The sequence below is a fragment of the Bombina bombina genome, chromosome 1 (genome assembly GCF_027579735.1).
Source record: "Bombina bombina isolate aBomBom1 chromosome 1, aBomBom1.pri, whole genome shotgun sequence".
Lineage (NCBI taxonomy): Eukaryota > Metazoa > Chordata > Amphibia > Anura > Bombinatoridae > Bombina > Bombina bombina.
This window is the reverse complement of record NC_069499.1, coordinates 754,917,308-754,940,953: the sequence shown is the minus strand read 5'-3', so window position 1 is coordinate 754,940,953 and position 23,646 is coordinate 754,917,308. Positions and strand designations below refer to the sequence as shown.

Here is a 23,646-nt window from a genome sequence, read left to right as displayed (position 1 = left end):
GTCATTTTTGGCGCCAAAAAATATGGGTGTCATACTTGCCACCAAATAATATGGGCATCTTACTTGGCGCCAAATAATGTGGGCATCTTACTTGGCGCCAAAAAATGTGGGCGTCATACTTAGCGCCATTTTTTTCACATTATTTCAGTCTCACTTTTTTGTTGCTTCTGGTTGCTAGAAGCTTGTTTGTTTTGCTTTTTTTCCCATTGCTGAAACTGTCATTTAAGGAATTTGATAATTTTGCTTTATATGTTGTTTTTTTCTATTACATATTGCAAGATATTTCAAAAAGCTGTTCCTGTATCAGAAAATACTGAGGGATTCCTGATGACTGATATCAGTCCTACCAAAGCTAAGTTAATTTATTTTAATGTTATGAATGTTTATATTTAGCTATGGTTTGTAATAAGTTTTTATGATAAACTTTTACATGCAGAGTCCTTTAGTATTTATGCATTATCTATTGCTATTCTTTTTACATCTTATGTACAAGATATATTTAGGAATTTATAAGAATATATTTCTGATTCTAGTATAAAGGCTTTGTCTGCTATCCCGCCTTCTAATAACATTTTTAGGTCTTTTTTAAACTTCTCATTTAGTTGAAGTTTCAAATGACCAACAACATACTGAATTATCCTTCTCTGATGGTGTATTTCTCCAACATTGGTGTGTCCGGTCCACGGCGTCATCCATTACTTGTGGGAAATATTCTCCCCCACAGGGAAAGGCAAGGAGAGCACACAGCAAGAGCTGTCCATATAGCGCCCCCTCTGGCTCCGCCCCCTGTCATTCTCCTTGCCGCTCTGAACAAGTAGCATCTCTGCAGCTGACTGCTTGGAAATTGAACGCTTGATTTTATCCAAGCGTGGGTTTTCAAATTCTGTGATAGATACTCTGGTCCAAGCCAGAAAACCTGTGACTAGAAGGATTTACCATAAAATATGGAAAAAATATATATGTTGGTGTGAATCCAAGGGATTTTCCTGGAGTAAGATTAAAATTCCAAAGATTCTCTCCTTTCTCCAAGAAGGTTTGGATAAAGGGTTGTCAGCTAGTTCTTTAAAGGGACAGATATCTGCTCTGTCTGTTTTGTTACACAAACGTCTGGCAGCCGTGCCAGATGTACAGGCGTTAGTTAGAATCAAGCCTGTCTACAGACCCATGACTCCTCCTTGGAGTCTAAATTTAGTTCTTTCAGTTCTTCAGGGGGTTCCGTTTGAACCCATGCATTCCATGGATATTAAGTTACTATCTTGGAAAGTTCTGTTTTTGGTTGCTATTTCTTCTGCTAGAATAGTTTCTGAATTATCTGCTTTGCAGTGTGATCCACCCTATCTGTTTTTCCATTCAGATAAGGTTGTTTTGCGTACTAAGCCTGGTTTTCTTCCAAAGGTTGTTTCCAACAAGAATATTAACCAGGAAATAGTTGTTCCTTCTCTGTGTCCGAATCCAGTTTCAAAGAAGGAACGTTTGTTACACAATTTAGATGTAGTTCGTGCTTTAAAGTTCTATTTAGAAGCAACAAAAGATTTTGGACAAACCTCATCTTTGAACACAAGAAAAGAACAGAGCGCAACCGCAACTCAAGGTAAAAGTTTTATTACTTTTTCGAGCGCTAAAAACAAATTGCACTTACAAGAAGTTAGCAATATTCAAGCCTTTAGGTTTAACAATCCACTGGACCGCGATTTCTCTGATAGCCCTCCACGCTGGATTCGGATATGGCGTCTCCGGGAAGTCCGCAGGCTTAGGTGTTAATAACCAAATAATAAATGGTAAAAAAGTACTTGTAAAAGCAATAGGTATTAATGTCTTTCAACAGTGTCCCTTTGTACAGTCTACGCGTTTCGTCCTCTTTTATCGGGACTTTCTCAAGACTCAGGGTAAACCCATTTATTATTTGGTTATTAACACCTAAGCCTGCGGACTTCCCGGAGACGCCATATCCGAATCCAGCGTGGAGGGCTATCAGAGAAATCGCGGTCCAGTGGATTGTTAAACCTAAAGGCTTGAATATTGCTAACTTCTTGTAAGTGCAATTTGTTTTTAGCGCTCGAAAAAGTAATAAAACTTTTACCTTGAGTTGCGGTTGCGCTCTGTTCTTTTCTTGTGTTCACAGCTACCAGTAGTTTGGGCGCTCTTCAGCGTCCAACGATCAGTAAAGCAGCACCGCTCTCAGCTACAGAGTCAGGAGGATTCTCATTCAAGCACCAGAACACATAATAGATTTTACCATACTCCTGGGGACATCGAGGTTAGATAGGTAGCATTTCCAATGCTATAGTATTTAGTTTTTTGTGTCATTGTTTTGAGTACCGTGTAACACCTGGAATTCAATTGATTTCTAATATTGTTTACTGTGATTGTTATTTTTAAGTGTTATTTATAAGTATCATTGACAAGAAATAGGTGTTACTCTTTGCCTGAAATGATATAGTGTATGCCTGAAATGAAAATGTATATGTAGAGCTAAATAGATATAATTGATATTGGTATAAAGAACGGCACTGAGAGTACATCTAGGTAACAAGGAGTGCGTAGCGTTCAGCTCACTTAGACAATTCTCATTGTGAATCTTACTTTGTATTTTATTGTGTAACCAGTCAAGTGTGTAGAGTACAGCCAGATACAAAATAGGTGGTATTAGGCTCTGCAGCGGTGGTCAGTTAGCGCAGTGTTAGGGTAACAGTGTAAACCTAATCTTTGTTTGTCGTTTACTCTGGTAAGAGGAGAGGTCACAAAGCTACTGCTACCTCTCTCTCTCTCTGGCTGAAAAGCATTATCCGATTGGCTTATGAGACTGCCGGACGGCAGCCTCCTGACCGAATCACAGCTCACTCTACCAGGGCTGTGGCTTCCACATGGGCCTACAAGAACGAGGCTTCTGTTGATCAGATATGTAAGGCAGCGACTTGGTCTTCTCTGCACACTTTTGCCAAATTCTACAAATTTGATACTTATGCTTCTTTGGAGGCTATTTTTGGGAGAAAGGTTTTGCAAGCCGTGGTGCCTTCCATTTAGGTAGCCTGATTTGCTCCCTCCCTTCATCCGTGTCCTAAAGCTTTGGTATTGGTTCCCACAAGTAATGGATGACGCCGTGGACCGGACACACCAATGTTGGAGAAAACAGAATTTATGCTTACCTGATAAATTACTTTCTCCAACGGTGTGTCCGGTCCACGGCCCGCCCTGGTTTTCCTAATCAGGTTGAAATTTTTTTTCTTTATACACTACAGTCACCACGGCACCCTATAGTTTCTCCTTTTTCTCCTAACCGTCGGTCGAATGACTGGGGGGCGGAGCCAGAGGGGGAGCTATATGGACAGCTCTTGCTGTGTGCTCTCCTTGCCTTTCCCTGTGGGGGAGAATATTTCCTACAAGTAATGGATGACGCCGTGGACCGGACACACCGTTGGAGAAAGTAATTTATCAGGTAAGCATAAATTCTGTTTTTCTCATTCAGAATATTCTTCATCAGATATTGACACTAACAAATCTACTTTTTTATTTTTAAATAGAGTACATTCGTTTTTTGTTGAAAAGGTGTTGATTATTTTGGATATTGAAGTAACTAGTTCTTTTGATTAAGACTAGCTAACATTTAAATTCTGCTTATTAACCTTCTGTGGTTTCTTCAGAGGTTTTTTTCCAGTTCCTGATACTAGGGAATGGAATAGGCCGGGAATTTCTTTTATTCCTTCTTAAGGTTTTTAATTGTATCCTTTGCCGGCAGTTAGTTTTAAGTTTTGAGGAAGATCCCCCAAGTTAATGGGACTATCTCTACTCTTGCTAAACATACTACTATTTCTATAGCAGGTAGTATTTATTTTTTTCCTTGGGAAACTTGTATCTTATTTAAGGAAAATTATTTATTTTCTGGTACTTTTCTTAGACCTGTAATTTATTTGGCTGATGTTGCAACTGCTTCAGCTTTCTGGTTGGATACTTTAGTGCAACAAGTATCGGATTATGATTTGTTTAGCATTGTTAAATTGATCAACATGCTAATAATTTCATTTGTGTCATCATTTTTTTGATATTTTCGCAAATGAGGTTTAATCTATGTCTTTAGCTATTTTAGCTAGAAGAACTTTATGATTTCAATCTTGGAATGCTAATTTGATTTCTAAATTCCATATTTCTTTTTTTCCAAGGTAATCAATTATTTGGTTCACAATTGGATTCAATTCTTCAACTGTTACTCTGGGCTGCAAGATTGAGTTCTAAGGTTAAATATTAAGCTTTTTTTCTTACTAAGGAACGGAATTCTAAATTCTTCCCCAAGTAACATGTTTATAATTGGAAGTTTTCTTCATTCAATTTAAGCCATTTTAAAAAATCAGTCAGCTCCCCAAATTTGCATTTAGGTGCAGTTCTTATTCCAGCTTAGCTGGTAAGCGGCAGGTTAAGACTTTTTAAATAAATTTGTTTGGTTCAATTCGGTCCAAACTTCTTAGATTTGGATACAGAATAGGATTCAGAGTAAAACCGTCTGTGAGAAGTATTTTTTCTCTCTCTAACATATTCCAGCTATTCCAGTAAGGCTCACACTTTCCTGAAGTGTGTTTCAGTCCTATATGTATTGGGTACTTGTGAACGCGGCTGGTCACCCGTTGGGGCTCAAGGCGCTGCTCAGACCTGTAGTTTTCTGGGGTATTTATACCAGTTCCTTTTTAGGAACAGGATTTGGGGGCTTTATTCAAAACTATTCATTATTTCAAAGATAGAAAATCTTTTTGAATTGTCATATAAGTATACCATCTTTTAGAATGGAGTTTATATGGTCTATTCTGCCTTTTTGGTCAGTAATGGCATTATTTGTTCACAATAGATGCATATCTTCATTTTCTGTTTTCATTCAGATTATTTTCATTTTCTGAGATTCTCTTTTTTTGACAAGCATTACCAATTTGTTGCTTTTCCTTCTGGTCTAGCGACAGCTCTAAGAATCTTTTCAAGGTTCTCAGTGTTTCCTTATTTGGACGGTCTTGTGGTACTGTTTCTTCAAGACATGGTTAGAGGATCTTTTTATCAAAAGCTCTTTGATTCCTCAGACGAGGGTCACCTTTTTTAGGTTTCCAGATAGATTGTGTCAATGTCTTTGTCTCTAGCAGACAAGTGACAATTTTATTGGGTTCAGTTTGTCGGAACCTTCAGTCTCTATTTCCTTCAGTTGCTATATACATGGAAGTTTTTGGTATTATGGCTACAGCATTGGATTAGATTCCCTTTGCTCATTTTCATAAGAAACCTTTCCAGTTTTTTATACTGAATTAATGGTGGAGGGATTCTAGGATATCACTTTTTATATCTTTGAATCCCAATGTTCAACTATCTTTGATTTGGTGGTTAGATCACCATCATATAGTTCTATGGGTCTCTTCGGTTCATTCAACCTGGACCATGATCACTACAGATGCAAGTCTTTTAGTTTGGAAGGCTGTCTGGGGATCTCTGTCAGCACAGGGGGTTTGGAAATCTCAGGAGGCGAGATTACCAATCAATATTTTGGAACTCCGTGCATTTTTCAGAGTTCTTCAGTTTTGGCTTCTTTTTGAAGAAAATCGTTTATTGTTTTTCAGTCCGACAATGTCACAACTGTGGCATATGTCAATCATCAGGATGGGACTCTCAGTCCTTAGGCTGTGAAAGAAGTATCTCGGATACTTGCTTGGACTAAATCCAGCTCCTGTCTAATTTCTGCGGTCCTTTTCCCAGGTATAGACAATTGAGAAACGGATTATCTCTGTCAATCAAGCTTTACATCCGGGAGAATGGTCTTTACCTAGATGTGTTTTTTCAAATTGTTCAGATGTGTGGGCTTCCAGAAACAGATCTGATGGCATCTCATTTAAACAAGGAACTTCCCAGGGGCCTATTCAGGTCCGGGGATCCTCTGGCAGAAGCAGTGTATGCATTGACACTTCCTTGGAGTTATCAATCTGCCTATATTTTTTCGCCTCTGGTTCTTCTTTTTAGAGTGATTTTCAAAATCATCAGGGAGCAATCTTTTGTATTGCTGGTGGCTCCAGCATGGCCGCACAGGTTTTGGTATATGGTTCTTGTTCGGATGTCCAGTTGCCAATCTTGGTCACTTCCATTAAGGCCAGACCTTATATCTTAACATTCATTTTTTCCATCAGGAACTCAAATTATTAATTTGATGGTATGGAGTTTTAACGCTTAGTACTTAGTCATAGAAGTTCTTTGACTTAGTGATTAATACTATGTTGCAGGCTCGTAAATCTGTGTCTAGTAAGATTTATTATCGAGTTTGAAAGATTTCATAAATTCTCTTGGCATTCTTTTAGAATTCCTAGGATTTTATAGTTTTCTTCAGGTTGGTTTAGATAAGGGTTTTTTGTCTGCAAGTTACTTGCAAGGACAAATCTGCTTTTTCTGTGCTGTTTTCATAGAAAAATTTGCTAATCTTTCTGTTATTCATTGTTATGTTCAGGCTTTGGTTCGTATCAAGTCTGTCATTTAAGCCAATTTCTCCTCCTTGGAGTCTTAATTTGGCTCTGAGGGCTTTACAGGCTCTTCCGTTTGAGCATATGCTTTCTTTGGACATTTAAATTACTTTCATGGAAAGTATTGTTCCTTTAGACATTTCTTCAGCTAGAACAGTTTTTGATTTATCTGCTCTTTCTTGTGAGTCTCCTTTTTCTGATTTTTCATCAGGATAAGGTGGTTTTGCTGTCTTCTTTTCAATTTTTACCTAAAGTTGTGAATTTTAACAACATTAGTAGAGGAATTATTGTCCCTTCCTTGTGTCCTAATACTAAGAATTCTTTGGAGAGATTCTTACATTCTATGGATGTGGTAAGAGTTTTGAAATTATGTTCAAGCTATTCAGATTTCAGAAAGACTTCTAGTCTATTTGTTATCTTTTCTGGTTTTAGGAAAGGTCAGAAGGCTTCTGCCATTTCTTTGGCATCTTGGTTAAAGCTTTTTGATTCATCTTGCTTATTTGGAGTCGGTTTAATCCCCGCCTCAAAGGATTACGGCTCATTCTACTAGGTCAGTTTCTACTTCCTGGACTTTTAAGAATGAAACTTCTGTTGATCAGATTTGCAAAGCAACGACTTGGTCTTCTTTGCATACTTTTACTAAATTCTACCATTTTGATGTTTTCTTTTCTTCAGAAGCAGTTTTTGGTAGAATAGTACTTCAGGCAGCTGTTTCAGTTTGATTCTTCTGCTTATAATTTCAGTTTTTTTCATTATAAAGATTAAAACTTTTGATTTGGGTTGTGGATTCATTTTTCAGCGGAATTGGCTGTCTTTATTTTTATCCCTCCCTCTCTAGTGACTCTTGCGTGGAGTTCCACATATTGGGTATTTGCTATCCCATACGTCACTAGCTCATGGACTCTTGCCAATTACATCAAAGAAAACATAATTTATGTAAGAATTTACCTGATAAATTCATTTCTTTCATATTGGCAAGAGTCCATGAGACCCACCCTTTTTATGGTGGTTATGATTTTTTTTTGTATAAAGCACAATTATTCCATTTCCTTGTTGATGCTTTCGCTCCTTTCTTATCACCCCAGTTCTTGGCTATTCGTTAAACTGAATTGTGGGTGTGGTGGGGGGTGTATTCATAGGCATTTTGAGGTTTGGGAAACTTTGCCCCTCCTGGTAGGAATGTATATCCCATACGTCACTAGCTCATGGACACTTGCCAATATGAAAGAAATTAATTTATCAGGTAAATTCTTACATAAATTATGTTTTTTTGCAAACACGAAGCAGTGATGAATGTAATCGCAGGAATATCATGAACACAAAAAAGGGGTCTTTCCTAGATATAAAGACTTGCAGAATTGCATCTAACAGCTAAGATTTCTTTTTTAAAGAGTAACCTCAAATGTCCTTTAGTCATAAATTGTATATGAATAAATGACTGTTTATAATGTTGAGCATTGATTGTTATTTGACCTCGTTTTGAAGTCTTTTGGCAGAGAAAGAGATGTCTGACAGTTCTGGAAATAGAAGTTCATTTTCAGAAGATATCTGCTTTAAAATGTCTGGCATTTTAAACAGATACACGACCTTACTCAAAATATATTTGGTAATTTTGTAGTATCACAATTTTTGAATTATATCATTAGTAGTTATCTTTGCTATAATGAAATATCCTTTTTTTTTTTTTAAGTTAACTTCTTTTACTAGAAATCTTTCAATTGATATATGTTTTACCACTCTCCCAACATAGCACTCTGGTGATAAAAAAAATATTTAAAAAAAATTAGTATTTTTGATTTATTTAACTTGTATGAATGAATTATATGTACATTTTTTTATTTCACATTCTTATGTCATAGAATAGTAATTATGGCTACTAAGTTTAATTATTCTCAATTTCAAGCACAATTGTCTTATCGCCTAAAATAGTGCACTGCTGGCTCCTAATAGGAAATAAGTTTGTCAGCACAGCACATCTTGGCATGAAGGGTTTTTTATATTGAGATAAGACACACAATTATTTGTAACTTCCTAATACTCTTTCTAAACAGGCTAATTGTTACCCATAGAATACACATTAGCCAGTTTTCTGATAAAGATGTGTCTGCTCTTTTTGAAAGAAAATGTGACCTCACAGGAGGATAATATCTGACTGTGGTCTGGCTTTAAATCAGTCAACATCTAACTTCTTTTCTGCAAGTTATAAAGGCATGGTTGTAACAAATACCTTTTCTCAGATTTTTTAAAGTGAAGGTCTATTTGATGAACTAGTGCCCGGTTTTTAATAAACCTATTAAAAACAAGGGCACTTTAATTCATCGAAATTGACATTTCACAGTTTTCTTCAAAAACTTACCTTTTAATCCTGGCAGCCACTCCAGCACTTCCTCCGCCCATCGCAAGCCATCTTCGCGGGTCCAAAATGACAAATCCAACTTCCTCTAATCAGTGTTGCATCAGGCCAAGATTCCCCCGGGGGGGGGGGGGGGGAGCTGTGATTGGAGGAAGCCTGATTCGGCATTTCTGACGTCTGCAGAGGCTTCTGACAGCCGGGGAAATCGCTGGAGTGGCATTCAGGATTAAAAGGTACGTTTTGAAGAAAACCGTGAAATGTCAGTTTTGATGAATTAAAGTGCCCTTGTTTTTAATAGGTTTATTAAAAACCGGGCACTAATTCATGAAAATGGACCTTCACTTTAACACAATACCCTCCTCTGTTGTGTTCCATATTTTAAATACAAAATTACATAGGTTTTTTGCACCATAGTAATAATTTCCGCTTTATTTTATTTTTCTCCTTCATATATGGAATTGAAAGACCTCATTTTTTTTTCTTAATTGCACTGATAGCAGGAACTAGACATTCATCTCGGATTGCAGTAAGCCACTGAGTGCTTTTGGGAGTGCTGTAAAACATTTATTTTTAATATATCCATTTACTAAATATTTTAAAGTACAGTATTGAAATTGGCTACAAACACTGACAAAACTTATATATGCACACAATCCATGTATGATTCGTACATATAACATTCTTAATTGATTTGACAAATATAAATTAATCTTTAATTTCTCCAACATAGGTGTGTCCGGTCCACGGCGTCATCCTTACTTGTGGGATATTCTCTTCCCCAACAGGAAATGGCAAAGAGCCCAGCAAAGCTGGTCACATGATCCCTCCTAGGCTCCGCCTACCCCAGTCATTCTCTTTGCCGTTGTACAGGCAACATCTCCACGGAGATGGCTTAGAGTTTTTTAGTGTTTAACTGTAGTTTTTATTATTCAATCAAGAGTTTGTTATTTTAAAATAGTGCTGGTATGTACTATTTACTCTGAAACAGAAAAGAGATGAAGATTTCTGTTTGTATGAGGAAAATGATTTTAGCAACCGTTACTAAAATCCATGGCTGTTCCACACAGGACTGTTGAGAGGAATTAACTTCAGTTGGGGGAACAGTGAGCAGTCTCTTGCTGCTTGAGGTATGACACATTCTAACAAGACGATGTAATGCTGGAAGCTGTCATTTTCCCTATGGGATCCGGTAAGCCATGTTTATTAAGATAGTAAATAAGGGCTTCACAAGGGCTTATTAAGACTGTAGACTTTTTCTGGGCTAAATCGATTCATATATTACACATATTTAGCCTTGAGGAATCATTTAATCTGGGTATTTTGGTAAAATTATATCGGCAGGCACTGTTTTAGACACCTTATTCTTTAGGGGCTTTCCCTAATCATAGGCAGAGCCTCATTTTCGCGCCGGTATTGCGCACTTGTTTTTGAGAGGCATGACATGCAGTCGCATGTGTGAGGAGCTCTGATACATAGAAAAGACTTTCTGAAGGCGTCATTTGGTATCGTATTCCCCTTTGGGCTTGGTTGGGTCTCAGCAAAGCAGATACCAGGGACTGTAAAGGGGTTAAAGTTAAAAACGGCTCCGGTTCCGTTATTTTAAGGGTTGAAGCTTCCAAATTTGGTGTGCAATACTTTTAAGGCTTTAAGACACTGTGGTGAAATTTTGGTGAATTTTGAACAATTCCTTCATACTTTTTCGCAATTGCAGTAATAAAGTGTGTTCAGTTTAAAATTTAAAGTGACAGTAACGGTTTTATTTTAAAACGTTTTTTGTACTTTGTTATCAAGTTTATGCCTGTTTAACATGTCTGAACTACCAGATAGACTGTGTTCTGAATGTGGGGAAGCCAGGGTTCCTTCTCATTTAAATAAATGTGATTTATGTGACAATGAAAATGATGCCCAAGATGATTCCTCAAGTGAGGGGAGTAAGCATGGTACTGCATCATTCCCTCCTTCGTCTACACGAGTCTTGCCCACTCAGGAGGCCCCTAGTACATCTAGCGCGCCAATACTCCTTACTATGCAACAATTAACGGCTGTAATGGATAATTCTATCAAAAACATTTTAGCCAAAATGCCCACTTATCAGCGTAAGCGCGACTGCTCTGTTTTAGATACTGAAGAGCATGACGACGCTGATGATAATGGTTCTGAAATGCCCCTACACCAGTCTGATGGGGCCAGGGAGGTTTTGTCTGAGGGAGAAATTTCAGATTCAGGGAAAATTTCTCAACAAGCTGAACCCGATGTGATTACATTTAAATTTAAGTTGGAACATCTCCGCGCTCTGCTTAAGGAGGTATTATCCACTCTGGATGATTGTGAGAATTTGATCATCCCAGAGAAACTATGTAAAATGGACAAGTTCCTAGAGGTCCCGGGGCTCCCAGAAGCTTTTCCTATACCCAAGCGGGTGGCGGACATTGTAAATAAAGAATGGGAAAGGCCCGGTATACCTTTCGTCCCTCCCCCCATATTTAAAAAATTGTTTCCTATGGTCGACCCCAGAAAGGACTTATGGCAGACAGTCCCCAAGGTCGAGGGAGCGGTTTCCACCTTAAACAAACGCACCACTATACCCATAGAAGATAGTTGTGCTTTCAAAGATCCTATGGATAAAAAATTAGAAGGTTTACTTAAAAAGATGTTTGTTCAGCAGGGTTACCTTCTACAACCAATTTCATGCATTGTCCCTGTCACTACAGCCGCGTGTTTCTGGTTCGATGAGCTAGTAAAGGCGGTCGATAGTGATTCTCCTCCTTATGAGGAGATTATGGACAGAATCCGTGCTCTCAAATTGGCTAATTCTTTCACCCTAGACGCCACTTTGCAATTGGCTAGGTTAGCGGCTAAGAATTCTGGGTTTGCTATTGTGGCGCGCAGAGCGCTTTGGTTGAAATCTTGGTCAGCTGATGCATCTTCCAAGAACAAACTACTTAACATTCCTTTCAAGGGGAAAACGCTGTTTGGCCCTGACTTGAAAGAGATTATCTCTGATATCACTGGGGGTAAGGGCCACGCCCTTCCTCAGGATCGGTCTTTCAAGGCCAAAAATAAACCTAATTTTCGTCCCTTTCGTAGAAACGGACCAGCCCAAAGTGCTACGTCCTCTAAGCAAGAGGGTAATACTTCTCAAGCCAAGCCAGCCTGGAGACCAATGCAAGGCTGGAACAAGGGAAAGCAGGCCAAGAAACCTGCCACTGCTACCAAGACAGCATGAAATGTTGGCCCCCGATCCGGGACCGGATCTGGTGGGGGGCAGACTCTCTCTCTTCGCTCAGGCTTGGGCAAGAGATGTTCTGGATCCTTGGGCACTAGAAATAGTCTCCCAAGGTTATCTTCTGGAATTCAAGGGGCTTCCCCCAAGGGGGAGGTTCCACAGGTCTCAGTTGTCTTCAGACCACATAAAAAGACAGGCATTCTTACATTGTGTAGAAGACCTGTTAAAAATGGGAGTGATTCATCCTGTTCCATTAGGAGAACAAGGGATGGGGTTCTACTCCAATCTGTTCATAGTTCCCAAAAAAGAGGGAACGTTCAGACCAATCTTAGATCTCAAGATCTTAAACAAGTTTCTCAAGGTTCCATCGTTCAAAATGGAAACCATTCGAACAATTCTTCCTTCCATCCAGGAAGGTCAATTCATGACCACGGTGGATTTAAAGGATGCGTATCTACATATTCCTATCCACAAGGAACATCATCGGTTCCTAAGGTTCGCATTCCTGGACAAGCATTACCAATTCGTGGCGCTTCCTTTCGGATTAGCCACTGCTCCAAGGATTTTCACAAAGGTACTAGGGTCCCTTCTAGCGGTGCTAAGACCAAGGGGCATTGCAGTAGTACCTTACTTGGACGACATTCTGATTCAAGCGTCGTCCCTTCCTCAAGCAAAGGCTCACACGGACATAGTCCTGGCCTTTCTCAGATCTCACGGATGGAAAGTGAACGTGGAAAAGAGTTCTCTATCTCCGTCGACAAGAGTTCCCTTCTTGGGAACAATAATAGACTCCTTAGAAATGAGGATTTTTCTGACAGAGGCCAGAAAAACAAAACTTCTAAACTCTTGTCGGATACTTCATTCCGTTCCTCTTCCTTCCATAGCGCAGTGCATGGAAGTGATAGGTTTGATGGTAGCGGCAATGGACATAGTTCCTTTTGCGCGCATTCATCTAAGACCATTACAACTGTGTATGCTCAGTCAGTGGAATGGGGACTATACAGACTTGTCTCCGAAGATACAAGTAAATCAGAGGACCAGAGACTCACTCCGTTGGTGGCTGTCCCTGGACAACCTGTCACAAGGGATGACCTTCCGCAGACCAGAGTGGGTCATTGTCACGACCGACGCCAGTCTGATAGGCTGGGGCGCGGTCTGGGGATCCCTGAAAGCTCAGGGTCTTTGGTCTCGGGAAGAATCTCTTCTACCGATAAATATTCTGGAACTGAGAGCGATATTCAATGCTCTCAAGGCTTGGCCTCAGCTAGCGAGGGCCAAGTTCATACGGTTTCAATCAGACAACATGACGACTGTTGCGTACATCAACCATCAGGGGGGAACAAGGAGTTCCCTGGCGATGGAAGAAGTGACCAAAATCATTCAATGGGCGGAGACTCGCTCCTGCCACCTGTCTGCAATCCACATCCCAGGAGTGGAAAATTGGGAAGCGGATTTTCTGAGTCGTCAGACATTGCATCCGGGGGAGTGGGAACTCCATCCGGAAATCTTTGCCCAAATCACTCAACTGTGGGGCATTCCAGACATGGATCTGATGGCCTCTCGTCAGAACTTCAAGGTTCCTTGCTACGGGTCCAGATCCAGGGATCCCAAGGCGACTCTAGTAGATGCACTAGTAGCACCTTGGACCTTCAAACTAGCTTATGTATTCCCGCCGTTTCCTCTCATCCCCAGGCTGGTAGCCAGGATCAATCAGGAGAGGGCGTCGGTGATCTTGATAGCTCCTGCGTGGCCACGCAGGACTTGGTATGCAGACCTGGTGAATATGTCATCGGCTCCACCATGGAAGCTACCTTTGAGACGAGACCACCTTGTTCAAGGTCCGTTCGAACATCCGAATCTGGTCTCACTCCAGCTGACTGCTTGGAGATTGAACGCTTGATCTTATCAAAGCGAGGGTTCTCAGATTCTGTTATTGATACTCTTGTTCAGGCCAGAAAGCCTGTAACTAGAAAAATTTACCACAAAATTTGGAAAAAATATATCTGTTGGTGTGAATCTAAAGGATTCCCTTGGGACAAGGTTAAGATTCCTAAGATTCTATCCTTCCTTCAAGAAGGATTGGAAAAAGGATTATCTGCAAGTTCCTTGAAGGGACAGATTTCTGCCTTGTCTGTGTTACTTCACAAAAAGCTGGCAGCTGTGCCAGATGTTCAAGCCTTTGTTCAGGCTCTGATTAGAATCAAGCCTGTTTACAAACCTTTGACTCCTCCTTGGAGTCTCAACTTAGTTCTTTCAGTTCTTCAGGGGGTTCCGTTTGAACCCTTACATTCCGTTGATATTAAGTTATTATCTTGGAAAGTTTTGTTTTTGGTTGCAATTTCTTCTGCTAGAAGAGTTTCAGAATTATCTGCTCTGCAGTGTTCTCCTCCTTATCTGGTGTTCCATGCAGATAAGGTGGTTTTACGTACTAAACCTGGTTTTCTTCCAAAAGTTGTTTCTAACAAAAACATTAACCAGGAGATAGTCGTGCCTTGTCTGTGTCCGAAACCAGTTTCAAAGAAGGAACGTTTGTTGCACAATTTGGATGTTGTTCGCGCTCTAAAATTCTATTTAGATGCTACAAAGGATTTTAGACAAACATCTTCCTTGTTTGTTGTTTATTCTGGTAAAAGGAGAGGTCAAAAAGCAACTTCTACCTCTCTCTCTCTTTGGATTAAAAGCATCATCAGATTGGCTTACGAGACTGCCGGACGGCAGCCTCCTGAAAGAATCACAGCTCATTCCACTAGGGCTGTGGCTTCCACATGGGCCTTCAAGAACGAGGCTTCTGTTGATCAGATATGTAGGGCAGCGACTTGGTCTTCACTGCACACTTTTACCAAATTTTACAAGTTTGATACTTTTGCTTCTTCTGAGGCTATTTTTGGGAGAAAGGTTTTGCAAGCCGTGGTGCCTTCCATTTAGGTGACCTGATTTGCTCCCTCCCTTCATCCGTGTCCTAAAGCTTTGGTATTGGTTCCCACAAGTAAGGATGACGCCGTGGACCGGACACACCTATGTTGGAGAAAACAGAATTTATGTTTACCTGATAAATTACTTTCTCCAACGGTGTGTCCGGTCCACGGCCCGCCCTGGTTTTTTAATCAGGTCTGATAATTTATTTTCTTTAACTACAGTCACCACGGTATCATATGGTTTCTCCTATGCAAATATTCCTCCTTAACGTCGGTCGAATGACTGGGGTAGGCGGAGCCTAGGAGGGATCATGTGACCAGCTTTGCTGGGCTCTTTGCCATTTCCTGTTGGGGAAGAGAATATCCCACAAGTAAGGATGACGCCGTGGACCGGACACACCGTTGGAGAAAGTAATTTATCAGGTAAACATAAATTCTGTTATTATAGCTTACTAATTAATTTTAGAAGAACCTCCTGAATGTATTTGGCCAAATATGTGATCAATGCTAACCCCTGTAGCTGTATTGATTTAGTGTGTGTGTGTTTTTGTTTTTAAATACATTGTAAAGAAAAAAAGGGAGTTCTTTCTCTGTCATATTCGAAAGATTCTGTGTTTTTTTTCAAGGAGTAAGGAAGCAGCCAGTTCTGTATTTTAGTAAAAAAAATAATAGTATATATGCCTGTTAAACAGGATGGAATAAGCTATGCAAATACTGAATGTTGATACAGACACCATTAAAATATTACAGGGTGTGTGTTTATAGATATAGAGAGAGAGATGTGTCTATATAAACAAAAATTTGTGGAGGGGGTTATATGTTATAATATATGTTGTAATCTTTCTGTGACAAAAATAATTAAAAAAAAAATATTTTATATAGTTCATACTTGCAGCACACATTAATGCAGATTTGCAAGATTGTACTATTGGCTTACTACTTGCAATGTTTTGCAAACATGAAGCAGTGATGAATGTAATCCAGGAATATCATGAACACAAAAAGGGGTCTTTACAAGATATTATTTTTAAATACATTGTAAAAAAAAAAGTGTGTTCTTTCTCTTTAGTGTCATATTCGAAAGATTCTGTGATTTTAAAGAGTAGGGAAACTGCCAGTTCTGTATTTTAGTAAAAAAAAAATTGTATATATGCCTGTTAAACAGGAGGGAATAAGGTATGCAAATACTGAATGTTGATACAGACTCCAGTAAATATTACTGTGTGTGTGTTTATATATATATATATATATATGTGTGTGTGTGTGTATGTGTGTGTGTGTGTGTGTGTGTGTGTATATATATGTATATATGTATATATATATATATATGTGTGTATATATATATATATATATGTGTGTATATATATATATATATGTGTATATATATATGTGTGTATATATATATGTGTGTATATATATATGTGTGTATATATATATGTGTATATATATATATGTGTATATATATGTATATGTGTATATATATGTATATGTGTATATATATATATATATGTATATATATATATATATATATATATATATATATATATATATATATATATATGTATATATATATGTGTATATATATATATGTATATATATATATAGACACACACACACACACAGCTCTGGAAAAAAATTGAGACCACTGCAACATTATAATTTTCTCTGGTTTTACTATTTATTGGTATGTGTGAGTAAAATGAACATTTTTGTTTTATTCTGTAAACTACTGACACTTCTCCCAAATTCCAAATAAAAATATTGTCATTTAGACCCTTTATTTGCAGAAAATGACACCTGGTCAAAATAACAAAATATACAGGGTTTTCAGACCTCAAATAATTAAAAGAAAACGTTCATATTTTATTTTTTTTAACTTCGCAGCAGTTCTGAAATGTGTTTGCTGGGATAACCCTGATTTTCAATCACAGGTTTCATGACCAGTCTTTTGCATTGCTATTGGGGGACTTTATGCCGATCCTGGTCCAAAAATTCAAGCAACTGTACTTTATTTGATGGCTTGTGACCACCCATCTTCCTCTTGATCACATTCCAGAGATTTTCAATGAGGTTCAGGTCTGGAAATTAGGATGGCCATGCCAGGGTCTTGATCTGGTGTTCTTCCCTCCACACCTTGATTGACCTGGCTGTATTGAATGGAGCATTGTACTGCTGGAAAAACCAATTCTCAGAGTTGGGGAACATTGTCATAGCAGAAGGAAGCAAGTTTTATTCAAGGTTAAACTTGTACGTGGCTTGATTAATGGATCCTTAAGCCAAATCAGTTGATGACCTGTAATCGGGCAGCTTTATCTTTGTGAAGGACACATGAATCAAGCCACATAGGTTATCCTGGAGGAAAACTTGCTTCCTCCTTATCTGACAATGTTCCCCCTCTCTGAGGATTGTTTTTTCCCCAGCATGACAATGCTCCATGTGACACAGCCAGGTTAATCAAGCTGTGTATGGAGGACCAACAGATCAAGACTTGGTCATGGCCATCCCAATTTTCAGACCTGAACCCCATTGTAAATCACTGGAATGTGATCAAGAGGAAGATAGATGGTCACAAGCCATCAAACAAAGCAGAGCAGCTTGCATTTTTGCGCCGCAACAGTAATGTGAAAGACTGGTGGATAGCATGCCAAGATGCATGAAAGCGGTGATTGAAAATCAGGGTTATTCCACCAAATATTTATTTCTGAACTCTTGGTAAGTTAAAACATAAATATTGTGTTTAAAAATTAACATACACTTGTTTTCTTTGCATTATTAGAGGTCTGAAAACACTGCTATTTTTATTAAAAAAAAAATTTGCTCTAAATTACTATATATTTTTTTTTTTTTGCAAATATTTTTTGATTTTTCGTTAGATAAGAAAGAAAAACGGCTGTACGACCAAAGCGTACTACAAGTACAGAGTCACATATGCATACATGAATATAGATTCAGAATAACAAGTGTAAGAACAATATGACATTGAGGATCCAAGCTCTCCTCCATACTCCTAGGGGAGCTAGCTGGATCTATCAATATGATCCAATAATGAATGGGAAGGGGGAGGGAGCAGGGGGGGGCATAGAACTTATATGGTTGGGATATGGGCTGTGGTAAAGCTTTACATGCGGACTAGGCCCTCTCAAAGCTGGGGAGCCTTAGGGTATCAAAGCTACATTTCCATTCTGACCATATTAATTCAAAAAAGTCGGATTTTTCCATAGTGTAATGTTTTTTTTCCATCGAATAAGTGTACGCCATTAAGGAAACGTCCGACCATGCAGGAGGGCTCGATCTTTTCCACGCTTTGGCTATAGAGTTTAACGGCTGAGAATAGGTGTATACAGAGTATGCCATAGTGTCTGGGCAATTTACATGTTCCTAAATGAGAGAGGGCTACCTCTGGGGTCCTGGGCAGGGTGATTCCCATGTATGTTAGTGTGGTAAAGCACTTCTTCCAGATCGGTTTAAGTTTAGGGCAATTCCACCACATATGGGTCATGTCTCCTATGTGAGCACAGTCCCTCAGGTTGGGGAAGTCGTGGGGAAAAGTTTGGCTAACCTTGCTGGAACATAATACCAGTGCATGAGGAGTTTGATGTAGGTTTCGTATATAGTGACACAATGCAATGCTTTTTTCGTGAGCAAAAGTGTGCGGTGCCATTCCTTAGTGGGAACTGACAAATTAAAATTTTGCTCCCATTTAAGGATGTGTGGGGCTTTATCACCTGGAGTCGCGCCTTCCATCAGAGTGTAGTGTAGGGATAGCACTTTGCCTAACTGAAGCCCCTGCTGCCACCTGGCTTCCCATATTGTTAACTGGCGTGAGGATGAGGGCTTAAAGCCCCATCTAGACAAGCTGATTACCCTGTGTTCAAAAGTCATGTATGGTGGGACGGGCAGGGGGCTTTTGATTTGAGTGAATTCCACATAAGCACCTTGGGGAGTCGTGGACCATAAGTCCGCTACTTTTAAGAGACCCAGCTTAGCCCAGGATACTGGGTGCGAGTCCAGCAGGCCCGTTAGGAGGCCGGCAATAGTGGTTATTGGGGACGGATGGGGGGGCCACCTGTTTATAGTGTCGTAATTGTTCCCAAGCTGCTAGGCATTCTCGGATTACCGGGTTCATCACACTGAGGAGTTTCCTACAGTGTGGAGGTGTCCATATTAAGTCCCTCAGGGACAGGTCATATGGTAGAGAGGCCTGTTCAATGCTCCTCCATTTACTATCTAAGTCCTTTACGCCCCACTGGGATGTGTGTGTGTGTGAGCATTGCCGCCTCAATGTATCTAGATATGGACGGGGAGGCTACCCCCCATGCATTCTAGGATACTGCAAATGTTTATGGGCTATACAAGGAGGTTTGCCCTGCCAAATATATTTGGTACATGCACTCTGAAGCTGTAGAAAAAGAGACAGAGGGACCCCAATAGGGAGAGATCTGAAGACATATGTTAGTTTGGGGAGGTAGCTCATTTTTAGGGCGGTAATACGTCCTAGCCATGAGACAGTTTTGAATTTCCACTTCCGACTTAAGGACCGGAGTTCCGAAAGTATTGGTTTGTAATTATCATCTATCATTTGGGGGAATGTATTAGATATTTTGACTCCCAAGTGGGAAATTTGGTAATTGTTAACTATGAATTTGTGTTTGTCGTGTAGGCATTTGGAGACGTCTTAAGATAAAGCTTGCGTGTATATTTCAGATTTATTGTGGTTTAGTTTATAGTATGAATGGGTACTAAATGTCTCTAGAAGGGATAAAAGTTTGGGTATCGTTTGTAGAGGTTTGGAGATGAAGATTGTGGTGTCATCGGCAAATAAAGCAACCTTGTGAATCGTACCATGGAAATTACTATATTTTTATTTGGGAGAAATGTTGCCAGTCGTTTTAAAGAATAAAACAAAAATGTTTATTTTACTCGCACATCTATACATTTTTAAAACCAGAGAAACATAATTTTGCAGTGGTCTCTTAATTGTTTTCCAGAGGTGTGTATATATACGTACTTACGTGTGTGTATGTATGTATGTGTGTGTATAGCAAATACAGCAGTGCATTAGCAATCACAATAAGTTGTCCTTTATTTTGTTTTGTTTTTGTAGGATGGGACCACATACAAACAATAGATTCCTTATTGAGGAAAGGTGGATACAAAGCTGCAATCAGTAATGACTTCAGGAAAACTATTAAACTGACAAGGTAGGTTTATATTTCAACAAACACTAACTACATTGGAAAAGGTCTGCACATAAAGTACATCTTTTATAAGCAATTGTGGTCTGCATTGTTTTTTTTTTTTATTTAAGACTTGTATCTCCTTTTCCTATGCCATTTGGGTACCGCTGTAAAATAGCTACTTCAGTGATCAGATAATTACGGTTTGTAAAACTAGTATGCACTTCCAGTTCTCACTGGATTGAAAAACTAAAAATTTACATAAACAGTTACAGTACAAAAGAAGAGCAAAGTAAAGTATATTGCAATTGTTGTTTTTCTTTAACTATGTGCCTATCTAAATATTTTAGGTTAGAGTCTTAGACTGTTTATTTTCCCTTTAATGGATTAAGTGGTGTCCCTTTTTATTTAGTTACTGTCTATTATTTTGTCTCATTTTTGATGCTGCTTAAATATTGTTTTTTTATATATTCTGAACTGGTGGGTCTTTTACCTTTCTGCTCTGTTGAAGTTCATTTTTCTTTCATGTAATTGGCATGAGCTAGTAACGTATGGGATATACAATCTTACCAGGAGGGGCAAAGTTTCCCAAACCTCAAAATGCCTATAAATACACCCCCTCACCACACCCACAATTCAGTTTTACAAACTTTGCCTCCCTATGGAGGTGGTTAAGTAAGTTTGTGCTTGATTTTCTTCTGTGATATTCGCTACTCAGCATTTTGAAGCCCGTTTCCTCTCAGAGTACAGTGAATGTCAGACGGATGTGAAGGGAGTATCTCCTATTTATTTTATGGTTTTCCTCACAGGAAATCTTTTCAAAGGTTCTGTTATCGGTCGTAGATAGATTGACGATATACTCTCATATTCCATTACCTCTACTGTTACTGTTTCAGTACTGGTTTGGCTATCTGCTATATGTGGATGGGTGTCTTTCGGTAAGTATGTTTACATTACTTAAGACACTCTCAGCTATGGTGCGGCACTTTATGTATTAATATAAAAGTTCTAAATATATGTTTTGTAGTTATAGTTGCCATGAGTCAGGTTTATGTATATTTCCTTTCTCCAACATAGGTGTGTCCGGTCCACGGCGTCATCCTTACTTGTGGGATATTCTCTTCCCCAACAGGAAATGGCAAAGAGCCCAGCAAAGCTGGTCACATGATCCCTCCTAGGCTCCGCCTACCCCAGTCATTCTCTTTGCCGTTGTACAGGCAACATCTCCACGGAGATGGCTTAGAGTTTTTTAGTGTTTAACTGTAGTTTTTATTATTCAATCAAGAGTTTGTTATTTTGAAATAGTGCTGGTATGTACTATTTACTCAGAAACAGAAAAGAGATGAAGATTTCTGTTTGTATGAGGAAAATGATTTTAGCAACCGTCACTAAAATCCATGGCTGTTCCACACAGGACTGTTGAGAGCAATTAACTTCAGTTGGGGGAACAGTGAGCAGTCTCTTGCTGCTTGAGGTATGACACATTCTAACAAGACGATGTAATGCTGGAAGCTGTCATTTTCCCTATGGGATCCGGTAAGCCATGTTTATTAAGATCGTAAATAAGGGCTTCACAAGGGCTTATTAAGACTGTAGACTTTTTCTGGGCTAAATCGATTCATTATTAACACATATTTAGCCTTGAGGAATCATTTAATCTGGGTATTTTGATATAATAATATCGGCAGGCACTGTTTTAGACACCTTATTCTTTAGGGGCTTTCCCAAATCATAGGCAGAGCCTCATTTTCGCGCCGGTGTTGCGCACTTGTTTTTGAGAGGCATGACATGCAGTCGCATGTGAGAGGAGCTCTGATACTTAGAAAAGACTTTCTGAAGGCGTCATTTGGTATCGTATTCCCCTTTGGGCTTGGTTGGGTCTCAGCAAAGCAGATACCAGGGACTGTAAAGGGGTTAAAGTTAAAAACGGCTCCGGTTCCGTTATTTTAAGGGTTAAAGCTTCCAAATTTGGTGTGCAATACTTTTAAGGCTTTAAGACACTGTGGTGAAAATTTGGTGAATTTTGAACAATTCCTTCATATTTTTTCGCAATTGCAGTAATAAAGTGTGTTCAGTTTAAAATTTAAAGTGACAGTAACGGTTTTATTTTAAAACGTTTTTTGTACTTTGTTATCAAGTTTATGCCTGTTTAACATGTCTGAACTACCAGATAGACTGTGTTCTGAATGTGGGGAAGCCAGAATTCCTATTCATTTAAATAAATGTGATTTATGTGACAATGACAATGATGCCCAAGATGATTCCTCAAGTGAGGGGAGTAAGCATGGTACTGCATCATTCCCTCCTTCGTCTACACGAGTCTTGCCCACTCAGGAGGCCCCTAGTACATCTAGCGCGCCAATACTCCTTACTATGCAACAATTAACGGCTGTAATGGATAATTCTGTCAAAAACATTTTAGCCAAAATGAACACTTATCAGCGTAAGCGCGACTGCTCTGTTTTAGATACTGAAGAGCATGACGACGCTGATAATAATGGTTCTGAAGGGCCCCTAAACCAGTCTGATGGGGCCAGGGAGGTTTTGTCTGAGGGAGAAATTACTGATTCAGGGAACATTTCTCAACAAGCTGAACCTTATGTGATTACGTTTAAATTTAAGTTGGAACATCTCCGCATTCTGCTTAAGGAGGTATTATCCACTCTGGATGATTGTGACAAGTTGGTCATCCCAGAGAAACTATGTAAAATGGACAAGTTCCTAGAGGTCCCGGGGCTCCCAGAAGCTTTTCCTATACCCAAGCGGGTGGCGGACATTGTTAATAAAGAATGGGAAAGGCCCGGTATTCCTTTCGTCCCTCCCCCCATATTTAAAAAATTGTTTCCTATGGTCGACCCCAGAAAGGACTTATGGCAGACAGTCCCCAAGGTCGAGGGAGCGGTTTCCACTTTAAACAAACGCACCACTATACCCATAGAGGATAGTTGTGCTTTCAAAGATCCTATGGATAAAAAATTAGAAGGTTTACTTAAAAAGATGTTTGTTCAGCAGGGTTACCTTCTACAACCAATTTCATGCATTGTCCCTGTCGCTACAGCCGCGTGTTTCTGGTTCGATGAGCTGATAAAGGCGGTCGATAGTGATTCTCCTCCTTATGAGGAGATTATGGACAGAATCAATGCTCTCAAATTGGCTAATTCTTTCACCCTAGACGCCACTTTGCAATTGGCTAGGTTAGCGGCTAAGAATTCTGGGTTTGCTATTGTGGCGCGCAGAGCGCTTTGGTTGAAATCTTGGTCAGCTGATGCGTCTTCCAAGAACAAGCTACTTAACATTCCTTTCAAGGGGAAAACGCTGTTTGGCCCTGACTTGAAAGAGATTATCTCTGATATCACTGGGGGTAAGGGTCACGCCCTTCCTCAGGATCGGCCTTTCAAGGCAAAAAATAAACCTAATTTTCGTCCCTTTCGTAGAAACGGACCAGCCCAAAGTGCTACGTCCTCTAAGCAAGAGGGTAATACTTCTCAAGCCAAGCCAGCTT

The 23,646-nt window shown here is 39.4% G+C and overlaps 1 protein-coding gene across 2 annotated transcripts in view; it reads left to right on the top strand.

Moving 5' to 3' along the window:
* AMMECR1 (AMMECR nuclear protein 1) overlaps positions 1–23,646 on the top strand; it is a 675,476-nt gene that overhangs the window by 604,545 nt on the left and 47,285 nt on the right. For both annotated transcript variants that reach the window (XM_053699304.1, XM_053699305.1), the window contains one exon: positions 20,072–20,168. In XM_053699304.1, the coding sequence (XP_053555279.1) occupies positions 20,072–20,168 (97 nt within the window). The remainder of the gene's footprint in view (positions 1–20,071; positions 20,169–23,646) is intronic.